This window comes from Astatotilapia calliptera, chromosome 20 (genome assembly GCF_964374335.1).
Source record: "Astatotilapia calliptera chromosome 20, fAstCal68.1, whole genome shotgun sequence".
Taxonomy (NCBI): Eukaryota; Metazoa; Chordata; class Actinopteri; order Cichliformes; family Cichlidae; genus Astatotilapia; species Astatotilapia calliptera.
This window is the reverse complement of record NC_137441.1, coordinates 13,304,587-13,327,623: the sequence shown is the minus strand read 5'-3', so window position 1 is coordinate 13,327,623 and position 23,037 is coordinate 13,304,587. Positions and strand designations below refer to the sequence as shown.

The following is a 23,037-nucleotide window of genomic DNA, read 5'->3' as shown; positions in this document are numbered from 1 at the left end:
TTATCTCAATGATGAACTACTCCCGATTTCCCTGTCATTTATAATATGATGCAAACATGGAACTCTGACAAAGATCAAATAAATAAATAAACAAAAACAACAAACAGTGCCAGACTTTTTATTGTAATGCAAACATCGCTAATGAATTTTGACTCTGGACAACATTCCACACTCGGAAAATCATCAAGCATAACTTAAAATAAAAATAAATAGATAATTGGACGGATAAAAAGTGACGCTCTATTGAGTGGCAATCCAACATGATTCTAATGTATCTCCCAGAACTACAATTTAACTCTTAAAAATATATGCTGATAGCACACACACACAAGTATAAAGGAAATATTAATAAAATATGACAACATAAATATAACTTCAAAATAAAGGCAACACAAAACGCTTGTATGTAGAATAGAGCTGGGTCCTGTTCCAGGAGGTTTAGAAAACTGAGTTTAAAAATGAACTCCGAGTTGTTTATCTCTGAAATAGGCAACTTTGAAGTTTACCGCAAGTTCATTTAACTCTGATGACAATAACCCCAAGTTAAACGCCCACATGAGTAGAAAAAGAAAGTAACCGTCAGTTACACTCTGATAATGCAATATTCCTATTCATGTGGATCTACACAGCATTTTTATCCGTTGTTTTCAAGTGTTACCTTTTGAGAAAGTGCCTAACTGGTTCTGCAGGGCATGCGCTGGCATGTACCCAGTGAAGGGCACGCCATCACTGGGTACATGATCAAATGATAGAAGGTACCACAAAGAAAATCAAGCAGCAGTATAATTTGTTGTTTCTTTGCTAGATTTATTTTTCAGTTTTGCACAGAGTAAAAATACGGTGCAAAGTGAGACAGTATGTGTGTGTCATAACTGTCAGATATTACATTAAAAAAAAAAAAATGGTATCCCAATCTATGGATATGTCCAAACTGAAACTGAGAAACTCTTCCCAGACAGCTAAAATAACAGTGAAATAAAACTGAAACAAATAAGCTTAACTTGTTCCTTGTTGTATTTACTTAGTTGCAACTATATTTAGCTTGTTTATGCTTAATGATGACTCTGTAAAAAGGCACAATTTACTGTCTCTTACACTAAATCAGAAAATGTTAGACTATTCAGCATTGCTGATGGATCCACTTCTGGTCACTACTGCTATCTGGGTACACGCAGCGAGACTGGTTTGGGCCATTTTCAGTGGAAAATATGTTCAGGTTCAGACACCAAACTTTAGAAACTGTCTTTCAAAACGATGACAAAATTTCATGACCGAACAACATTTGCATTTTAGTGCCCTTTAAAGTCCTTGCAGCCTCATTTTCACTTGATTACAACATGACAAATGTGATCATTAACCAGCATCATGTGTCTAAAGCTTTATACAGATTAAAATGATTTAAACAATAAACACCCATTGTTTTAGGAACATTCAGTGGAGTTCAGACAGGTTGACAGCTACAGATTTTATTCTGACGTCTGCAGGATAATTTGCTTGGCTCTGACCTTTAACAGTGGCCTTTTGAATGAGGAAATGAAAAGTAGTTAACTCTATTTCTAGAACTGAAAAAACGTTTCTCGGGGTTAACAAACTCAGCACTGTTGGCTTAACCTGCTTCCTGTAACAGGATCCTGGTACTTAAATAAGTAATGTTGGTGACCCAGCAGCTATTAAAAAGTTATCTTCCATGCCAAGTAGGACAAATAAATACATAGGGTGCTGTATCTTTCATTTCCAATCCTATTTATCATGCATTATTATTACAAAGAATTATTCTGGGACAAAGAGGTAAAAAGTTATTCTGTGAACATAAATAAATGGCTGTTCTTAATGTAAATATCCCAGAGTTTTATGAGTGCTTCACTGGGGGAATTTGGGAAATTGTGATATCTCCATCCTACCCAATGTCCCACAGCGGTAAGTTCAAGTGCATTAGTAACCTGACACACTCACAACTCATGTGCCATTCAAACTATGGGAGGGAGGGAGAGCTGAAATGGGGAAAACGCAGATGGACTTCATGAATAGAGTAGATGAAAAAAAAAAAATCTTTTCAAGAGAGACAAAGACCAGACATCATATCCAAATGCATAAGATTTTCACAATCAGTAGTGGTCTTTATGTCACCCTTGTTCCCAACACAGCTGAGGTAGGGAAGTAAGTTCAGTTCCTTTCCATCAGTGCAGTGATGCTTCGTTACTCCTCTTAAAGCTTCATGGCTTCATGTTCTTTAAGTTCTCCCTTCTTCCCGTGTTATGCAACTCATACACATAAATTAACCCACGCCCTTTAAATTAATTCCCCAGTCACAAGTAAATCCCTGAAAATCTAGCATTGCAAAGCTAGTTTCTTGCCTCAAACTGATTCCTATTTACCCAAATTGACCAGTCTTTTTATTCAAGCTACGGTCCAATGCAGTCTAGCGTCCCTTCAGAAATCCGTCCAGCATGTAGTCTCCCTTCTCAGTCAGCCAGTATCCAGCCATAGCAGCCACACCTCCAATGAAAATAGCTGTGAAGACCATGTCACCCTTGGCAGCAAGGGTGGCTAGGGCACAGATTACCACTCCAAAGAACATCTGTTGCAGTACAAGGACCTCATCATCTGTCATATCGTCAAAGAGTCCCTTCTCTGGGCCAGCTGAAGAGGTAAAAGGAAAAGAAACCAAGAGGTCTGAAAAGCTGTACGCTGCATGTGTGTGTTTGCATATTCCTTATGGCTTTTTCTTACCAGGAGGTTTATTTTCAACACAGATGCTGTCTCTTCTGATAAAGCCATTAGCACAGTCACAGTGGAAGGAGCCCTCCTCATTTATACAGGCCTCATTGAGTCCCGGGCATGCTATGGCACGTTCACTACATTCATCTATATCTGTAAGAGGACACAAAGAAAACAAGTTTAAACACATCAGGAAAAGAGAAAAGGAAACTGATGTTGAGATTCAGTAGCCAGTTTGTGTATACATACCAAGACACTTCGCTCCCTTCAATCTGTAGCCACGCGCACATTTTTTACAGCGGGCAGGACCACTACCCATGCAGCCCACACATGCCTGGTCACATCCTACAAAACGCCAGAAATGCAGTGGTCAGCATTACATATTGCTATAATAAACATTTTTTCACCAGGAATTCCACTGCACATTTATTAAGTCATTTTACTGTAAAAGTAATGAGGCTTTGTTACCATACTTGATAAATATCTTCGCCCTTTTTTCAGTTTTTTCTTACTACTTAAAATAACTTGTAGTCAACAAGTGAGGTTAGATCAAATAAATTAAAATTACTATATTACAATTGTAACCTCTTTGGGAATCCCACAAATTCCTTTGTGGAAGAAAAACTCTGTCCTACACCACCTAAAGAGAAACAACAACTAACCAGTAATTGGACTAAACTGTTTTGCATTTCATATTCAAATTAAGATGCGTTTGCAAGGTGCAGTCACCAGCCACGATGTCAGGTACACCCGTTTAACTGCTTATTAACACAAATCTCTACCAATTACATGGCAGCGACTCATTTCAAGCATGCAAACAAGTTCAACCAAAGCATCAGAATGGATATGAAAGGTGATTTAAGTGACTTTGAATGTGGCATGGATATTGACGCCAGCCTGGCTATGAGTACTTTACTGATCTACTAGCATCTTCCTACACAACCATGTTTACAAAGAATGGTCCAAGAGAAGAGAAAATATGAGTGACAGTTCTCTGGATGAAAATGTCTTGCTGATGCCAAAAGTCAGAAGACAATGGCTGGAATACTTTGAGCTGAAAGGAAGCTAACAAGTCACTCAAATACCCACTAATTCCAACCATCTCTGAACTCACAACACATCAGACCTTGAACTAGATGGGCTACAGCAGCAAAAGACCACACCTGGTGCCACTGCTGTCAGCTGAGAATGAAAATCCAGACTGCAATTTACACAGCCTCTCCAAAGTTGATCAACATAAGATTAGAAAAAGGCTGCCTGGTCTGATGAGACTCAATTTTTGCTGTGACATTTGAATGCAAGGACTAGATTTGGCATAAACAGCACGAAAACATGGATCTATGCTGCCTTGTACCACTGGCTCAGGCCGCTGGTGATGTAATGGCAAGGGGAATATTTTCATGGATCACTTTGGGCCTGTGCATCGAGCATCGTTTCAATAGGATAAAGCACGATGTTACAAACACGTCAGTGAGTTAGCGGTACTCAAATAGCCTCCACAGGCATCAACCCAAAAGAACAACTTTGGAATGTGGTGGAATGTGAGATTCCCATCAGTCATTTTAATCTGACAAATCTACAGCAACTGCATGATGCTAGCGTGAGAATATGGACCAAAATATCTGATGAACATTTCAATGGAACTTGTTGACTTTTTGACATGAAAAATTAAGGCAGTTTTGAAGGCAAAAGGGGGTCCAACTCATTAAGAGCAAAGTATAACTATCAAGTGGCCAATGAGTGCATGTCTTTATGCAGTTTGATTTAAACATTCCTTGAACTGTGAGAAGTAGCATACAATAACACCACTCACATTTTGTGATGAGACTTACTGAAACTGTATTATCACATATGCTCCAGATGTAACTAAAAACCTGCCTCTTATTACAGCAGCACCACAAAATATGCACGATTTAATAAGTTCCAGGAAAATGAAAATAGTAACTAGAGAAAAGAGCATACCTCTGCATTCATATGATCCATCTGTGTTGTGACAGTAGGTGTTAGAAGGGCAACGAGCCAGCTCTGTACCGCATTCATCGATGTCTAGGAGACATACAAGCCATGTCAAACAACAGAAAGTTGGCACCGAATCACTGAATTGCTATTGAGTGACCTCTAAAGCCACAAACTCACCAACACATTTGTTGTCATGAAGGATCCAGCCGGGTTTGCAGTCCAGACATTTGTAGTCCTGCGGCCCTGAGCATTTCTTGCATGAGTGGTAGCAGGCTACAAAGGATGAAAGACACAGTCACAGGGTGAGGGTCAAGTTTAGATGACCCCAGGCAGGATTTAACAGCGTGGAAACCATTATCTGAATCTGTGGCACCTGCACAGGCTGCTATGCTGTTATTGGAGCTTTTCTCTCTGTAGTAACCATCAGCACAGCTTTGGCAAAGATGGCCTGAGTACCCGGGATCACAGACACACTCTCCATCTCCCAGGCGAGTACCCTCCCCTTCACAGCGGCCCAGACCTCCACATGTGCCACCGGGTCCAGATGGACACTCTGTATGGGATAAGCAGGATATCAGTGCTACACTTTAAACCTACAATTAACATGATTCTGATTATCATCACTGAGTTCCATGCGTTTTTAATATTTTTTGGACCGACTAGGTTGTCAGTGTTGACATAAGGCAGCTTGTGTTTAAAGCCACACCTTTGCAGTCAGGTCCAAAGTGTCCAGGTGGACAGCAGAGTCTCAGCTCCTCTATACACAGCCACTCAAACAGGTCTGGTGCTTCCTGCTGTCTGTAGGATGTACAGATCACATCAGTTAGGAAGTTAAGACAGGGGCATGATATAAAAAAAATAAATAAATAAATTTAAAAAAAAATCAGCATAACCTAATTACACAGGAGAAACTGACGGTGCCACCTACACACTCTACAGACAACTTATTCTTTTAAATTACATTTCAAAATGTGCGTCAGAAGACCTTTTCCTGCTGATCTAATTCATCTCAATTTAACACAGGTTCATGCATGAAAGCAGCTTTTTTTACCTGTGGAACCACCATGTCTCCACTTGGTCCTCTATCTGCTCCAGCAGTCGATTACATTCAAAATCTGTTTTCTCACAAGCAGATTCTACTATCTCTAGTAGGCGAGTTTCACTGGAACACAAGTTTGGACAGAGACAGCAACATAGTCATGAAGTAAGAACACCCTACCCCTTAAATATGATTTAACCCCACCTTTTCCAGTAGAAAACTTTTGGCAAATATATATATTACACAATAGGGCTGGGCCATATTATACCGTTCACGGTAATACCGGTATAATGTTAGGCAACGATAGGAAAATGAAATATTGCGATAGAATGGGAGTAAAACGCGCATGCGCAGTGCCTTTGTTTTCATACGCACATGGCCGATTGTTGAGTGAAACAGATGAACCAGAATTGGTTTGTAAAAATGGTGCAACTTCCGTGATGTGGAACTGGTTTGGTGTTTGTCCGTCAGATACACGACAAAGCACATTTTTTTGCAGAACATGCAAGCGGCCGTTGTTATTGTCATATTTGTCGGACTAAGATGCTCTTAAATCTGGGAGTAATCTGGGTCCTAAACTCCGTATGCTTCAGGTCAAACAACACTGCAGCATCACAGAGTTAAAAACTGTCTAAATTCTTTCATCTTTAATAAAACGATCAGCATTGCTGCTTTACCAGGTGTAACTATGAAGTTTAACTTCCAGGCATCCATGAAAACTAAAGTTATTACATTTAACGGAGTTAGACGTTAGCAGGAAGCTAGCGGAAGTTAGCTCGCTAGTTTCGCTAGTTACCTAAGCATGATATTGCATGTTCTGACTGAGAGATTTCTGAAAAAAATCAAACGTACAGTTCTGCTATCACTTCCAACATAAATGAAGACAGGAAACTAAACAGCAGTGACGTTTGTAGGGTTACTGAAGTTGGGCTAGCTGGTATATAATGATGTGCTACGTGATTGCTAGCGACACAGCTATGTTAGCATAACATAAACAGTGAAGCTGGAGGACGAACACTAACACTTTTCCACTTATAAAAGTTAACGTGAAGGTTCTTCATGGTTAGAGACAAATGCAATCGCATGGCAGGATGTTGTAAACGGACCAAACTTCAGTCAGGAGAACAACTGAGATAATCCATCCACAATATGAGGTTAGTCATTAATAGACTGCAACAACATGGGAATAGAGCAGCTGCCAGAGAATTCAACATTAATGAATCAATGGTACAGAAGTGGAGGAAGCAAGAAGAATGAGTTTAATAAAGTTTGATTTATCTGACTGCTTTGTTTCGCTTAATGTGCCTTATAATCCCGTGCACCTTATGGTCCGAAAAATACATACTGCACACTGCAGTTTAATGTTGCAAATAGAGCAGGGCGATATGGCCAAAAATATTTATCACGATATATATTTGAAAATTTGCGATAACGATATAACCGACGATATAATTGATGCGAGACAAAATACAACTCCACAACATTACTAGCGCAAAAAGACAACCTTCCATTTATATTCACTTAAACAAGAAGCTGGTTTTTATGTACATTAAAGCTTTATAAAAATGTAACAGTACAAATGCAAATTGCTTGCTGAAAGTTTAACCAAAAGGCATTTCCACTAGAAATGGGCTGACATGTCCTGAGCATAACCATGTATAATATCCACTGAAGTTAAAAAGAGGTGCTTTGCAACATTAAACTGCAGTGTGCAGTACGCATTTTTCGGACCATAAGGTGCACGGGATTATAAGGCACATTAAGCGAAACAAAGCAGTCAGATAAATCAAACTTTATTAAACTCATTCTTCTTGCTTCCTCCACTTCTGTACCATTGATTCCTTAATGTTGAATTCTCTGGCAGCGGCTCTATTCCCATGTTGTTGCAGTATATTAATGACTAACCTCGTATTGTGGATGGATTATCTCAGTTGTTCTCCTGACTGAAGTTTGGTCCGTTTACAGCATCCTGCCATGCGATTGCATTTGTCTCTAACCATGAAGAACCTTCACGTTAACTTTTATAAGTGGAAAAATGTTAGTGTTCGTCCTCCAGCTTCACTGTTTATGTTATGCTAACATAGCTGTGTCGCTAGCGATCACGTAGCACATCATTATATACCAGCTAGCCCAACTTCAGTAACCCTACAAACGTCACTGCTGTTTAGTTTCCTGTCTTCATTTATGTTGCAAGTGATAGCAGAGGTGTACGTTTGATTTTTTTCAGAAATCTCTCAGTCAGAACATGCTATATCATGCTTAGGTAACTAGCGAAACTAGCGAGCTAACTTCTGCTAGCTTCCTGCTAACTTCTGACTCCGTTAAATGTAATAAGTTTTGTTTTCATGGATGCCTGGAAGTTAAACTTTATAGTTACACCTGGTAAAGCAGCAATGCTGATCGTTTTATTAAAGATGAAAGAATTTAGACAGTTTTTAACTCTAAGTGATGCTGCAGTGTTGTTTGACCTGAATCATACGGAGTTTAGGACCCAGATTACTCCCAGATTTAAGAGCATCTTAGTCCGACAAATACGACAATAACAACGGCCGCTTGCATGTTCTGCAAAAAAATGTGCTTTGTTGTGTATCTGACGGACAAACACCAAACCAGTTCCACATCACGGAAGTTGCACCATTTTTACAAACCAATTCTGGATCATCTGTTTCACTCAACAATCGGCCATGTGCGTATGAAAACAAAGGCACTGCGCATGCTCGTTTTACTCCCATTCTATCGCGATATTTCATTTTCCTATCGTTGCCTAACATTATACCGGTATTACCGTGAACGGTATAATATGGCCCAGCCCTAGTTGCAAAGCACCTCTTTTTAACTTCAGTGGATATTATACATGGTTATGCTCAGGATATGTCAGCCCATTTCTACTGGAAATGCCTTTTGGTTAAACTTTCAGCAAGCAATTTGCATTTGCATTGTTACATTTTTATAAAGCTTTAATGTACATAAAAACCAGCTTCTTGTTTAAGTGAAAATAAATGGAAGGTTGTCTTTTTGCGCTAGTAATGTTGTGGAGTTGTATTTTGTCTCGCATCAATTATATTGTCGGTTATATCGTTATCGCAAATTTTCAAATATATATCGTGATAAATATTTTTGGCCATATCGCCCTGCTCTATTACACAAACTATCATACAAATATGCAGAGGACAGGATGTCTAGTAATATAAGTTATTATGTGAATTTAATTTAGCAAAAAGACGGAAGTAGTCGTATTAGACATTGTGAATATATGAGCAGGTATTTGCTAAGTACTCCAACAAAAATTTAGTCTTACCTGGTTGCATATTTAGCCAGCTTCTCCTCCTCCCAGGCAGTGTTTCCTCCCCCAAAGTTCTTATTGGCTGTTCTCTCCAAGCCCTAGAAAGAGTAAAAGTTAGGGTCCTAAAAACATTCTTTTTAAGGTTTGCTCAAAGAAGACAAGCAAGCATTGACAGTTTCTTTGGATACAAGGACTACCTTAATGAAACTCTCAGTGAGTTTTTTGCAGGTTTGGCATGGTGCTGTCTGGACTCTCACCACAGAGAGCTCTGAGAGAAGCACCAGAGCAGGCAGGAACGGCCAGGCCCACCACATGATCCTATAGACAGCATGCATACAAACAAACAAACGCACAAACAATTAATGTTTAAAAAAAAAACAATCTTTTTTTTTTTTTACAAGTTTTGTTTAAACATCATAGCAAGTGTCATCAAATGCACCTACACTTCCAGAAAAAACTGTGTTTCTAGAGATCTGATCACAACTATGTGGTGGACAATACAAAAGAAACTGTAATACGAACCCATAGCTGTGCAAAACGCACTAAAATTCTTCTTCTTGCTTCCTTTATGAATCAGCATGTCTTCTTCTTTCTTCACTATATCCATGAACCTCCTCTGAGCTCTTCCTCTTTTCATTCTGCCTGGCAACTCCATATTCACCATCCTTTGCCTAATATATCCACTATCCACCTGCATATGACCAAATCATCAGTTTGCCTCTCTAACTTTGTCTTCAAACAGCTCAACCTGAGCTGACCCTCTGATTTAATTTCAAATCTTGTGCATTCTGGTCACTCTTGATGAATATCTTAACATCTTCAACCTCCAGCTCTGGCTTGTTTTATTTATTTTTTATTAGGGCTACCATCTGCAAACCTTATGTCACAGGAAGTCTCATTGCCATCTTGTAAACCTTCTCTTTCACTTTTATGGTTATCCTTATTTCACAAGTTACCCCTGACTCCACCCTGCCTGCACTGTCCTCTTCGTCGCTCTTGCATACTGTGTACTTACTTTGGATGGTTGAGCAGTATTGACGAGTTGACAGGTATTTGTCTTTCATTCCTCTTCTCTCCAGATCATACCTTCACCTCTTCCAATTCTCTTCCACCTGCTTGCAACTACTGCTACAAATCACACTGCCGTATGCAAAATTAGTCCACGAAGACTCCTGTCTGACCTAAGCTGTCACTCTGTTTATCAGCACTACAAACAAGAAGGTTTTTTACAGCTGATCTCTGATATAATCACACTGCCACCTTGAACCCATCTTTCACTCCAGCTATGCACCTCATCGCTACCTGACTGCTTTACATGTTTTCCCCATGCTCCCCACACAGTACGTTTGTGATGGTTGACTTTTGAAGATTGTAGTGAGTGATTCAATGCCATATTATTATGATATTACTTAAATAGCATTAGCACGGCTACATTGCAGTCATATTGTGCAAACCTCCAAGCACCTTCACCACACTAGTGTAGCTAAAATAAAATATTGTAAGACTCTTTTTCTGATCTACAAATAGCTGCATAAGTGCTGACTAAAACCAGAAGGAAAGAACTAGCATGCTTATACTAAAGCCAAGGGTGCCTGGAAGCTTAGTTTTGATTTACATTTTTATTTGTTAACATGACAGTAACAGGTTATGCACTGGAAAATGTCTCAGAAATTATATTGGTTTATGAAACAGGAAAGCCTCTCAGGTTGTTTGCTTCTCATTATTGCCACAAAGCAGAAATAAAACAAGTTGATGCTGCTTTCATCAGGTATGATTCAAGAAGCTGGAGTAGACTTTCCACAAGATGTTAAAGAAGTTGGAAATACTCCTGTCCTTTATTTTATAATTCATTTATGTTATCATTTATGACTCATTTTCTAATATGCATAAATATTAACTGTACATTTGAGATTTTACCGAGTGTAATAAGTATGTGCGTGTGCGTGGTGGGATTAATCCTCTCCATTTTTTTAATTGACTTTAAACTGTCCAAAGTACCCATCTTTATTTTTTTTTTTCGAATGTATCTCAGCCTTCACTTCCTAGGTTTTTGATATAAAAATCGGGTTTCATTAAATGCAGTCCAAATTAGATCTGTGAACAGTATGAATTTTTGTTAGACTTGTTAAAAGCTAGTCTTTAAAACAAGCAGCTTTAGCCTGCCTTAGCTTCATCGTTAGCCTGGTTAGCTCAGCATCAGCACCACCAATTAGCCGACTAGCAGCTGGCTAAGGTCAGTAGTTAGCTGCTAACTTAAGCTAACGCTGTGTCTATCATAGTCTGCTTATCTGTCCGGTGTGTCTTTGAAGATTGTTGATATCGGTTACCATATCCTCCTTAGGCTATTTAGCGTTAAATATGGACTAACTAAGCCGCATTAAGGCAGCCAATTTGAAATTAGCTTCAGGCTTTATTGATGATCCAGGTCTTACCTTGCTGAAAAGCCACCACCTCCGTTGCTGCTGTCGCTGTGCCACTGATGATGATGATGATTGTCGGATTCCCCGGTGATTCAGGTTCATAAAAATGCAGGCAGAGCTTCACATTTTGGACATCCACTTCACGTTGAACGCTTCAGTCGTGTCATTTTAGCAGTTGTTTGCTAGCTAATGCTGTTAGTGCTCACAACGCAACAGAGGAGCTTTAGTACCGTAGTGCTGGGCTGCAGTGAGATGAATGAATGAGTGAACAGCTTCCAGTCGCTTCTCTGTTTTCCATAAGGAGGAACCACCCAAACCTTCTGGGATTTAAACAATCAACCAATCATTCAGCATCCAGCTTTACATAAGTCAGTGCTGCATCGTCCAAGTATGAAACAGTATGTAAACATTTAAGACTAACTCTTTAAATGTTTCATTCTGATCATATTCTGTGCCGTCATGCTATGGTTCAGGTCCATTTTGACCCGACCATGAATTCCCTCATAATAAATTTCTAAAACTCATTTTCAAGTACAGATCGAATTATAGTGTTTAAATAGTAATCGGTTCAATTCAATTTATATTGCGCCAAATCACAACAGCAGTCACACTGAGGCGCTTCTTATTGGGCTTTATAATACAGAGAAACCCCCCCCAAAATTTAACAACCCTCTTAACATGAAGTAACTAACTATGTGCATATTAGTATTGTACAGCACTTTATATAGCACTTTAAAAACACACCTGGTAGACCAAAGTGCTATATAAATAAATAAATGATAAATGTTGATGATGATAATCTCAAGCAGAGCCAGGCTCAGGGGAGGGCAGCCAGAAGTGGTTGTGGGTGAACGGGAGCAGGACAGGATAAAAGACAAACCATGGAAGAGAGCCAGAGATAATGCATTCATGCAGAGTGGTGTATAAACACATGAGTGAGTAAAAGAGGTAAGTGAAAAAGAAACACTCAGCACATCATGACCCGGAGCCTAGGCCTATTGCAGGTAAGATTCAGTGTCACTTGATCCAGCCTTAACTATATGCTTTATCAAAATGGAAAGTTTTGAGCCTAATCTTAAAGGTGGAGAGGGTGTCATAAAGATCCTCATAACTAGCATTTATAATTATCAATAAATATTAAATAAATGCAGATCGGCTCTACCTTGTTTCTTTTGAGCTTGGTTTCAATCTCTGTTAGTTTAATCATATCTTTTAAAAAGATATATTATATTTTGCTATTGTTAAATTATTTTCTTACAGTGTGATTATTTGTGCTTGCAGATGCAAAGTGCACAGGCACAAATACCCAGTTAGGCACATAATGCATTCACATTTATCTACTCCTTGAGTGGTCTTACTGACACTTAAAACACTTTATCTACCTCTCATGCATTAACCTACAATGTATGCCTCTGGACTGTGGAAGAAAGCCCACTCCAGACACTGTGGAGGTGGTGTGAAAGGCCTCAGCTAGGATTTGAACCAGGAAACCTGCTGTGACCACTCTATCACCATGCCGGGCTTGACTCTTAACTGCATAATTAAAGCTTAGATGCATTTAGGCCCCCTAACTGATGATGATAATAATAACATGTTAAAAAAATAACCCATTATTTAATAAAAACTGTTGTTGTAATGTGTTGTTTTTTTTATTCTTAAAGCTTTCACAGATATGCATGTTAAACAAATGTCAACGAGCTTATTCTGCAAATGCAAGGAAGCTTATTCTTTTGATGCCACAAAGACATACCAACATTAGCTTTTTATTTAAGACAACAAGAAAAAACGAAAACAGTATAAAACAAAATGAACATGCCAAGACAAACTGGTTAAATATATTTACATATATAAAGTCAGAAACACAACATTATGGTTTCTTTTTTCTTCATTACTTTCAGCGCATTGATACGCAGTTATACAGAACTGGTATTGGGGGGTGGGGGGGTAAATCCTCATTAGCAGCTATCGGAAATGTTAAAACAAAGGTAGAGAAACAGAGTTCACTCACTTTTTTCCCCGTCTGCTCTGCCAGTTATTACTCACCGTGCTCAATAAAGACATGTAATAGCATGTATAAGTTGATGATGATGAACACATTTTATGAATAATCAATGCAGAAATTCCAGTTGTTCTTAACAGTCTGCAAAATTGCCAAAATACATGCATGTCAATCTCCAAAAATGGGACAGATGCTGCAGATTTTTTTCATGAACTTCACAAACTTTTACTTGCAGTAGTAGTACAAGTGTGTAGTTGTGTCATAGAAACAGAAGTGTGTGCACACAGTGAGTTTTTCTCCACACTTTACTCTCATTTTGTAGCCCTCCTGAGCCATGCTACTTTTCAAAAATAGTCATCACAGACCTTTGGATCTGCTGTCACCTTTTTCTTTGGAAGTGGTGATATTTTATTGTTTTCCTAGAGCAGGGCTGATTTTTTTTAATGCCTCCTTTTCAACAGGCTAGGATTCCAGAGTTTTTCCTGAAATAAAGAAGCTGAAGTAGCAAAGGTAATGATGAGCAACCGTTCAGATTGTGTCATTACTGTTTGCTCATCCCAAAACTGAACCATAGCTGTCCTGTCGCATTGTCAGGCCCACTCCATTTCACTGCCCTGCAGGTCCGTGTCAGGGCTGGATGGGGGTGTGATAAGACTGGGCTGCAATGGCACAGTTTCCCCAGAGTCTTCCCCTCCTACGGCAACACAACTCTGATGCACTCCCACAAGGCGTAATACATTTGACCCTGTTGTGAATGCTGACAGTCTCTGGGCTAGAGCCCGTGATGCCATCCTGAGCCCCCCTGCTCTTTTCCGTCTGGCTGATGCAGTAGCTACTTGACGAGCTCCAGCCAGTTCAGTCAGGAAACCCAGGCTCTGGGATGGAAGGCTGTAGACATGCAGGCCTCGGAAAAGTTCTGGCAGCGGTCGGAAACTACCTGGGGGCTCAGGTGGGAGGGATTCAAATTGCACCAGCATAAACCGTTCGCCAGCGCGGCCCTGTAAGTAGTCTGCTAGAACACAGCTCAGTGAAGCACTGAAAACATCTGCACAGCGAGAAGACCCAGGGTAATCTCTTCCTGCCTCTTCTTCTTTCACATGTCTTTTCCTCTCTGAGCGCTGAGCTCCCCATTCTTCAGCCTTTGTCCAGGAGGCCTGGGTTAGGACTAGCACCACTTTGCCCCCTTGCCTTTGTAGCTGATCAAGTTGTGAGTGGAGCCACGGCACAGGTCCCAGCATGCTGAGCTCAGCATGGCTCCACAGGTCTAGAGACACACTAAAGCCCAGTGATTGGAGAGATGAGCCCAAATGACACAACAGCTCTGGCAGGCAAGGGTTATCATCAGGTGGGTACAGCAACACAACATGAACACCGCCCACAGCCCCTGAAATAGCAGATGTCAATGGCTACAATCAGTATTTGATCAAAGAAATCTACAGAGAATTATCGCTCAAATCAAGATTATGGCATAAAAGTCAAGTAAGCTTGGAAACAAAAACAAGGAATGTGGAAATACTGGTGGCCCAGTGTGAAATTAACATCAGGCTTTCTCCTACCTTTAACGTCTTCGTCTTTCAGCCACTTCCAAACATAGCCTGTATGGAAAACAAAGATACCTTCAAGATATTTTCTAAGAACACTTATTCAATTATTCTGTTTTTCAGTGACACTCGAACAGGAAACTGACCTTGTAGAATCCCTTGTATTAAATACGCTCCCAGTATTGCTAAACACACGAGTAGTAATCCAATGATGAGCACCACGCTCCATCGCAATCGAGATGCTGTAAAAATGTGAAAATATGAAACTTTAATAAAGAAATGGAATGTTCTATTTTTTTTAAAAGGTCACTATGTAGTTGGTTATTTGTTACATAGTAATGAAAGAAAGTGGGATTTTTTAGATGTTGCTTGAAAAAAATAAATTATTCCATTAATCTAATAGACAGCAATGCAGTCTTACTGGCAAACGGACACTGGGGCTCTAAGAGTGATTTTGTCCCGTTAATCTTCATCTAAAAAAATAAAGGCAGACGTTTATGTTAGCACAGTCTGTATAGTGATAAATGCATTCACAGTTTCATGAATAATTTTATGTTTGATCACCTGAACACATAGCAGAGGGTGAGATGGCACATTGAACTCTCCGGTTTGCTGAAGGGTTCAAAGAAAAGTCATAGTCAATCACAGCCAATAAAGAGCGATAAAGAAAAAAGAGAAGATTCATCACCGATCCTTTTGACTTCAGTGAACCATCATAACAGAACAAAATGCAGCATGTCATTCAAATCAACAAATGCAACTGATAGAGGCTCTTCACGCATCACCTGACTTGCATTTTTCTTTTCTGTTGTTTGCTTGCAGCCAGTTGAAAAAACTTTTGTAAAAGCTTTGTTCCCACACATTGGGGCACTGGATGATGCGCAGACATTAAATATTTCAAGGATTAAAAGAAACAAAACAAAAATAGAAAGTTTGCATTCTCAAGACATTTATAAAACCTCTGTTACAAATTGTTTTCCATCTAGTTCTGATATTGTAAGATCACCGCTCATGAATGTGATCTCTTTTATGTGATCATGATAAAAGAAAGCGTCATGGCTTCACGTTCCCCATGGTTCTGCTTTTTAAGCATGTCTAAATTTCTGGTGTGTTTAAATCAACCTTCTGGTAATTTATTGGCTAATCCAGTCATTTTAAACATTCTAGTTTAAAACTGTATTTTTAGAGTTGAATTAACCCCCCCCAAACTGAATTAAGCCTTAAAACTTCATGTTGAGACTTCAAATTCTAGTACAACTGAATATCTATTTAAATGTTGGACACATTCTTTCTTTTCTTTGTTTTTTCTTGAGGTGAATCAAGCTTGGAACTGTTTCGCCATTCTTCTGTAGATATATCTGTTTGTCTGAGTTATGTAAAAGGCAGAGGATGGTTTGAACTGAGTGACTCATGACAGAGATATTTCAAGGCAAACAAGGCAGCTCTGTATGAAGTTAAGCCCAAAATGAGGAAGATGGTCAGAAATAAGACTCCAGTTATTAAAATAATCTTAACTGACTGTTTGCTGTCTGCTTTATCTCTGGTTTGTTACATTTGGAAGAAGGGAAAAAAAAAATCCTATTTGCTTCTTTGTTTCTGCGTTTTTCTGACTATAAGGTTTAAAGTTTATTTTTGGTGCTAACAATGCATTGTTTTTCTGGAGACACAGTGAAAAGAACATATTGACTCATAGCAGTCATTTCCAAAATTATAACAGTGGCTCATGAAAACTACATTACATCACACTCAGGATTTTTGCTGTTTTTACCAAGTATCTGTTGCTTCGTTCATCCCATTTAGCTTGTAGTCTCTGTCTGGAACCCATCACCTCTTCACACTGGCCTCCCACCTGGCCTTTCTTGCACAGCCACACCTCTGCTTCCAGTATACACGGCGCACTTACATTCCAGATCAGCCCTATGCCACCATCCCTCAGCTGAGACTCCACCAAAGTTGCAGACACACTGCGCTGCATATTTTCGAGTGCACCTAAAAAAACAACAACAAAAAAACCCAACAACAACAACATGCAATTCTCCATGTCTGAAAATTAATGTCCCATGCAAATGTCTTCTGAAGTTGATGTCAGGCAACACCATTTACCTTCATTGTTTTTGAAAGGGCAGATTTGTGTTCTTAATGATCCCTTCCACCATGCCTGTAAATAATTTTATATTTATTATATTATATATATTTATGTATTTTCCAATAGCTTAGCTGTCACTTAATATTTTGGCTTACCTGGAAGCACAGGCATGGTGCAACAAAGTCTGATGGTATGACCACCTCATCCTTCTCTTTGGGCTGCCAAAGATGAAAACAAAGTTAAACAAACAAATAAACATGCATGATGCTGATTTTGCATTACCAGAACAAAATATTGACCCACCCATTCACGCTGTTCTGCAGGAATTTTATCCCAAACCATCTGCCATGTGATTGCATCTCCTTGTCTGACATCAGCTTTTACAAGTTGCAGTTTGACATTCCTCCCCTGATCTTTCACACAGAGTCTGGGACCTTAGTTTCAATAGTCATAAATTAGAACTTGGCTGGATCAACTCACTCAATGGTGTAAAATCGTTTTTACCAGGCCTGCATTTTACTCCTGGGTTTTGAAAGTGTCTTACCACATTCCTTTATAGTTCCGTTAGGCTCCTCATCACAAACTGAAAAACAGAGGGTGTAGTAAATGTTGGGTAACACTGCTCTACAATTCATCATATTTTTGCTCCCATTAACTTAAACTCACCATTTTTTAAAGAGGGAAGTGTCATATTTTGACTCTTTGAGTCTACACTGACCATAACAGGACTGCCGAACTGCACTTTTTCTCTCAACAGCAGCTGGAAGTGCAGGAAATATGTAGTAAACTTTAAAACATTTAATTGTATATAGTAAAGCTCTTAGATTGAGTTTATGAGAATGCAGAGAGTCTATCCATAATGGAGAAAGCATTCATATCTGTTACTTAGGCAGAAACATAAAAATAGAACAGTTTAAAACAACATCCTTAATTGAATATTCAACTCAAGTGAAGCGCAAATTACAAATGAGGTGTGATCCCCCCCCCCAAAAAAAATAGTGCACTTGTTAAGCAACAAAATATCTCTAATTAATGGTTGATAGTCTGAGCTCCAAAAGGCCCGCCCTCTTGTGGGTGGCTGTAGCTCAGGTGGCAGAGCAGGTCAGCCACTAATCAGAAGGTCGGTGGTTCGATCCCAGGCTGCATCCTGGCTGCATGCCAAATGTCCTTGGGCAAGATACTAACCCCGTGTTTGCCTACTGGTGGTGGTCAGAGGGCCCGGTGGCGCCTGTGTCCGGCAGCCTCGCCTCTGTCAGTGCGCCCCAGGGCAGCTGTGGCTACAATGTAGCTTGCTATCGCCAGTGTGTGAATGGGTGGATGACTGAATGTAGTGTAAAGCGCTTTGGGGTCCTATGGACTAGAAAAGCGCTATACAAATGCAGGCCATTTGTGGGCTCCAGGAGGTGTGGGGTTGTGCCGTGTCTGGGGGTTTGTGTTTTTTAATTTGTGTGCGAGTTCTGGTTTCTGTCTGCTGATTATGATTTTATTACTCTTACTTTAGTTTATTGTACAGGTTTGAATTTACTTTGCTTTTAGTACTTGTTGGTTTAATTCTAGTTACTGTTTGTATTTCATAAGTTTGCTGCACCCTTCAGTGCCTCATTTGTCACTGTTTAAATTAGTTGCTGTCATGTCTTGTTACCCTCCGTGTTTAACTGATTACCTCATATGTCTATAAATACCCCTAGCCTTCTGTTTAATCTTTGTATTAATATCCTCTTCATGCTTGTTTCCAGTTATTTATTTAACAAGCAACTTCCTTATAGAATTTTGCAACAACCTAAAAAAAAAAAAAGAAAGTGTGACGTGTTACTTATTCCCTGTTATTTGAGGCGCAATTCCAATCTATGCTTACTTGTGCTACTATCTGGACTGGAACCGAAGAAGGAAAACCTAAATTCAGACGTTTGAAACATGAAAAATTGACACTATTTTGCCATGTTTGATAGTTAAGAGTTTGTTGTTTGAATGATTATGACATTTTAAATGTCTCTTTCATGTAGTGAAACAAAACAAATATAGTCTCCAACCCCACAGATTACTTAATTAATCCCGAATAAAAACAAATCAGACAATAAATAATACCTTCACTCTTTCCTAATGTTACCTTATATGTCGACTTGCCAACAGTGGTGTTGCTTTGTTTAAAATAGAGTATCTTCCAACAGTCTAACGTTCCCGGGACACTAAAATGCACTTTCACAAAATCTGTAATATAGAGAAAAATGTCATGGAAAAATATGTTACATTTTTTGTGCTCGAAGCACGTGATTCTAACTGCTAACAAACTCAAACTTTGTTCTGCTGTTTGACACACACACACCTTCTTTTTCGCCGTCATCACCCGACTCCTCAGAAACATCCGTCACGATACCCATTTCGTCAGCTTGGATCATCATCATGTCAGCAACATTAAATACAACATTAGTTCATGACATGTGACAGGTTAACAAGCTCGACAGCTATGATAAGAATGCAGGAAAACATTTTAACAGTAAGAGCGTTGCCATCAAATATGATGCTTGACATCATTATGAAATGTGCGTCCCAGTAGTCTCTCAAAATGATTTATGGCAAAGCTACCTTGTAGAGTGATGGTGACTTGAAGGCAAAGACTGCAGTTCTGTTTGTTTGAACAGCAGAGAACACTTTCGAGCTGCAACTGTGTAACGTCAACTTTACTGTATGGATCAGGGAAGTCATCAGAAAACGGAGCTGTGAAAACAAGAGCGTTTCTGCTTTAGACAAAAAGGTTTATTTGGGATTGAGATTGAGATGATAACAGTGAGAGTGGATGTGCAAGTACTGATCATGCTGCTACCTTGATCCACATGGCAGTCAGTCAAACCCTGAAGAAAGAATAAAATGTGAACGAGAGTTGAATGAATCACATCTAAAAGGTACCACTGATGTCAACAATTGTAAGTAAAATGTCTGGTAAATAGAGACATATCCTGCATATTTTTTAAAAACTAAGTTAAACGCTTTCAATTTATCACACAACTGTAGTGAGCAGCTTCAGATATTTGAAAGCCTGATTCCAAATATTTTTATAATAACATTTCGGTTATTTAAAAAAAAAACTTTATGCATTTATATTTCCTTTGTTCTGTCTATTTTTTATTGTTATTACTTTTCTCTTGCAGTAGTAGTAGAGTAATTCTTCTACAATATCTTGCTTCCCCTTGTTTTGGCTGCTCCCTTTAGGGGTCACCGCAGCAAATCCTCTGCCTCCATCTGACCCTATCCCCAGCGCCATCATCCTCTTTTCTGAATATTCAGCATCCTTTGCCCACTTTATCAACTCTCTCTGCTCTTCACATGTGCAAACCAACTCAACTTTGCCTCTCCAAAGTACTGTACCTGAGTTCCTCCTTTGATGTATTATTTTCTAATTTTGTCCATCCTGTTCACTACCAATGGAAATCTTCAGCTCTACCACCACCTCAATTTCTTGTCTTTTTTTAAAACATTATATTGGAGCTTTTTGCCTTTATTACAGTGATGAGTAGACAGAAAAGCAGAGAGAGAGTGGGGGGGATGATAGCCTCGGGTTGAAGCTAAATGCAGGCTGCTGTATTTTGCTTCCTGCCTCATGGTCACCTGCTCACTCTGGGAGCTACACTGACATCTGGCATCAGAGCCACAGACGACAGGAGGTCTCACTACCAAATTAATAACCTTCCCTTTCACTCTTGCTACCATCCTGTACTATCCGCTACTACCACAAATCACCCTGACACTTATCTCCACTCACTCCAACCTGCCTGCACTCTCCTTCACTTCTCTGTTGCTTTGGATGGTTGAACCCGGGTATTAAAACCACCTACACCTGTCTACTTCTCATTCACACACATGTATTCTTTCTTGCTTCTACTAACTTTCATTCCTCTTCTCTCCAGTGCAAACCTTCTCCTATCCAGCTTCCCCTTCTTTTTGCTCCCTACTCTCACTCATCTGTGAGCATCATAGTCCATGGAGACTCCTGTGTGATCTCATTTATAAGCATGTCCATCACCATCGCAAACAACAAGGGGTTCAGATCCCATAACGGATGAAATCCCACCACCAGCTTGAACCTATCTGTCACTCTCCATCACGGTTTCTCTCCTGATATGTGTCTTGCACCACTCTGTTATTTTTGCCCACACCTATAGAATTAAAGAGGATCCATACTCATCCTGCCATCACTATATTAACTCTTATCTGATGCTACTGCAATGACTTATTTGCTTTCATTCCTGCGTGCTTTGAATGCTTTTATCTCTGTTCTTTGACAAATCAGCAACGCCTATGAAAATGTCATGTCGATGTCAATGATGTTCACTGCCGCTTAAAGTCAAGGAATAAAGACAGTTAAGATTTATGTAAGTAATGTTACATACTGCATCATGTGCATAAATACTGCCATTTCTGACACAATAGTTTCAGGGAAGTCAAGCTACCTTCCACGGAATTGGAGTGGCGGAGTAAGGTGCCAGACTCAGGTAGATGAGTAAATAAGTAATGAACATCTGACTCAGGACAGGGTGTCTCTTATCCTAATTTTCCAAGAAGACGACGTTTGCACAGTAAATTTTGTTCCCTTTGCACCTACATTTTTTTTTTAAATAGATAGCAATAACAAAATTTGGTAACACACTTTTATAGTTAGATCACTTAAATCATTAACCGCCCATAACTTGCGTTGTTTTTATTTTATTAGACAGATTTATGTCTGACCTGATAATGACGCTATAGTAGACATAATACAAGCGCTACAAGCTTAAAACTGAGCAGTCATAAATACTCTCGCCCCATAGAGAAGAGTCACTCTTTAACCGCTTGATTCCAAAAGAAACATTTCTCAGTTCCCAGGATTCCCACTTACCTTGCTGCAGGTGAACTCAGGTGTGTCTTGGTCAAAAATCTCCAGCGCGCCTGCCGACACGAATAGCCAGAAACACAGCGATAACAGCAGGGAGACCACGTGTGGCACCCACCGGCGTGTGAGACCCATATTTTTGGAGTGCGCCTAGCACAAGCCCTTTCACTCCGACGCACGTCTCCTGCTCCACGGCTACGCTCCCCTCCTCACGGGACACATAAAAATCAGAGCTTCTTATACTTAAAGCACTGAGCTCGGCAGGACGAGAAAATCGCGATCATGTCTAGCTCGACAGTAGCGACGCGTCGTGAGGCTCCTGGGATTTTGCTTCACCGCCCTTCCTGATAACTGAATAATCTGGAGTTGGGCGTGTAGCTGCGCCACCTGCGCAGGTTTGATGGGAGGAGGGGGCAAAGCTGTCAGCTGCAACGTGAGTTTCTGCAGGGCTGGTGAATCATTCAGCAACATAAACATAAAGCGACACGCACACCAAATTGTAAAAACAAACCTGCTTGGCAACATGACTCACACTGATTGTTGTGAAGAGAGAAAGTCAAAAAGTAACAAGAAGCTGATCAGAACAAAAGTCTGTTTAGTTTTCATTATCTTAAACGGTCACAACAACCACGTGTTTGCCAACATTTTTATGGTCTATTTTTTATGTTGAGAGTTTTTTTTTTTTGCAACAGATTGAAAACAGTCGTAATGAGTCAGCGGGAAGAGTTTCATTATGTTGCTCAGTTAAACTTTGCCATCATCGTGACAATAATGATGTAGATGGATCCTTTATGGTTGTTGTTGTTGTTGTTTTCACTTGCAAGCTGCTTAGTCGTTTTTTCCCGTTTTCCTTTACACTGTAAAAAGAATAACCCTATTCAAATAAAAAAAAAAATGATGTCCGGTTGTCACATCCAAAATATTTGGCTTTATAGAATCCAAATTGAGTCACTTGATATGACCTGATACTTTTATGTTGATATAAACAATATTACTAGACTTGACTGAAACTTTAAATTTTGCATTGATCCAAATTGATTTTTTTTTTTTTTACATAGAACCATATTTTAATTATTGAACCAAGCTAATATATTGAAATTTAACCAACCTAATGTATTCACATTCGAA

The 23,037-nt window shown here is 39.5% G+C and overlaps 2 protein-coding genes across 2 annotated transcripts; both read right to left on the bottom strand.

Moving 5' to 3' along the window:
- Positions 1-102: 102 nt before the first annotated feature.
- On the bottom strand, positions 103-11,726 carry creld1b (CRELD disulfide isomerase 1b). Its single transcript, XM_080294509.1, has 11 exons — positions 11,432-11,726; positions 9,197-9,317; positions 9,015-9,097; positions 5,729-5,839; positions 5,384-5,475; positions 5,051-5,230; positions 4,855-4,950; positions 4,681-4,764; positions 2,968-3,063; positions 2,731-2,871; positions 103-2,640 (listed from the first exon to the last, which is right to left on the bottom strand). The coding sequence occupies exons 2-11, from the start codon at positions 9,311-9,313 to the stop codon at positions 2,420-2,422; spliced, it is 1,221 nt and encodes a 406-aa protein (XP_080150635.1). The 5' UTR covers positions 9,314-9,317; positions 11,432-11,726; the 3' UTR covers positions 103-2,419.
- Positions 11,727-13,166: 1,440 nt separating this feature from the next.
- LOC145422746 (interleukin-17 receptor C) lies at positions 13,167-22,595 on the bottom strand. The gene is made up of 16 exons (XM_080294494.1): positions 21,916-22,595; positions 19,867-19,894; positions 19,629-19,760; positions 19,369-19,431; positions 19,153-19,253; positions 17,712-17,805; positions 17,590-17,628; positions 17,349-17,479; positions 17,201-17,263; positions 17,063-17,117; positions 16,728-16,948; positions 15,524-15,571; positions 15,381-15,432; positions 15,106-15,201; positions 14,975-15,013; positions 13,167-14,802 (listed from the first exon to the last, which is right to left on the bottom strand). Exons 1-16 carry the CDS (start codon positions 22,042-22,044, stop codon positions 14,009-14,011), a joined length of 2,085 nt encoding a protein of 694 aa, XP_080150620.1. The 5' UTR covers positions 22,045-22,595; the 3' UTR covers positions 13,167-14,008.
- Between the last annotated feature and the right edge of the window lie 442 nt (positions 22,596-23,037).

Bases quoted from the DNA above. Each gene is read 5' to 3' on its own strand.
- creld1b (XM_080294509.1), bottom strand. From the start codon at position 9,313: ATGTGGTGGGCCTGGCCGTTCCTGCCTGCTCTGGTGCTTCTCTCAGAG. The intron at 9,098-9,196 runs GTAGTCCTTGTA...TACTCTTTCTAG, and splicing joins TCACTGAGAGTTTCATTAAG to GGCTTGGAGAGAACAGCCAA. The intron at 3,064-4,680 runs GTATGCTCTTTT...GGCGTTTTGTAG, and splicing joins TGGATCATATGAATGCAGAG to GATGTGACCAGGCATGTGTG.
- LOC145422746 (XM_080294494.1), bottom strand. From the start codon at position 22,044: ATGGGTCTCACACGCCGGTGGGTGCCACACGTGGTCTCCCTGCTGTTA. The intron at 16,949-17,062 runs GTAAATGGTGTT...TTGTTTTTTTAG, and splicing joins CCCTTTCAAAAACAATGAAG to GTGCACTCGAAAATATGCAG. The intron at 14,803-14,974 runs GTAGGAGAAAGC...CTGCTATTTCAG, and splicing joins GAAAGACGAAGACGTTAAAG to GGGCTGTGGGCGGTGTTCAT.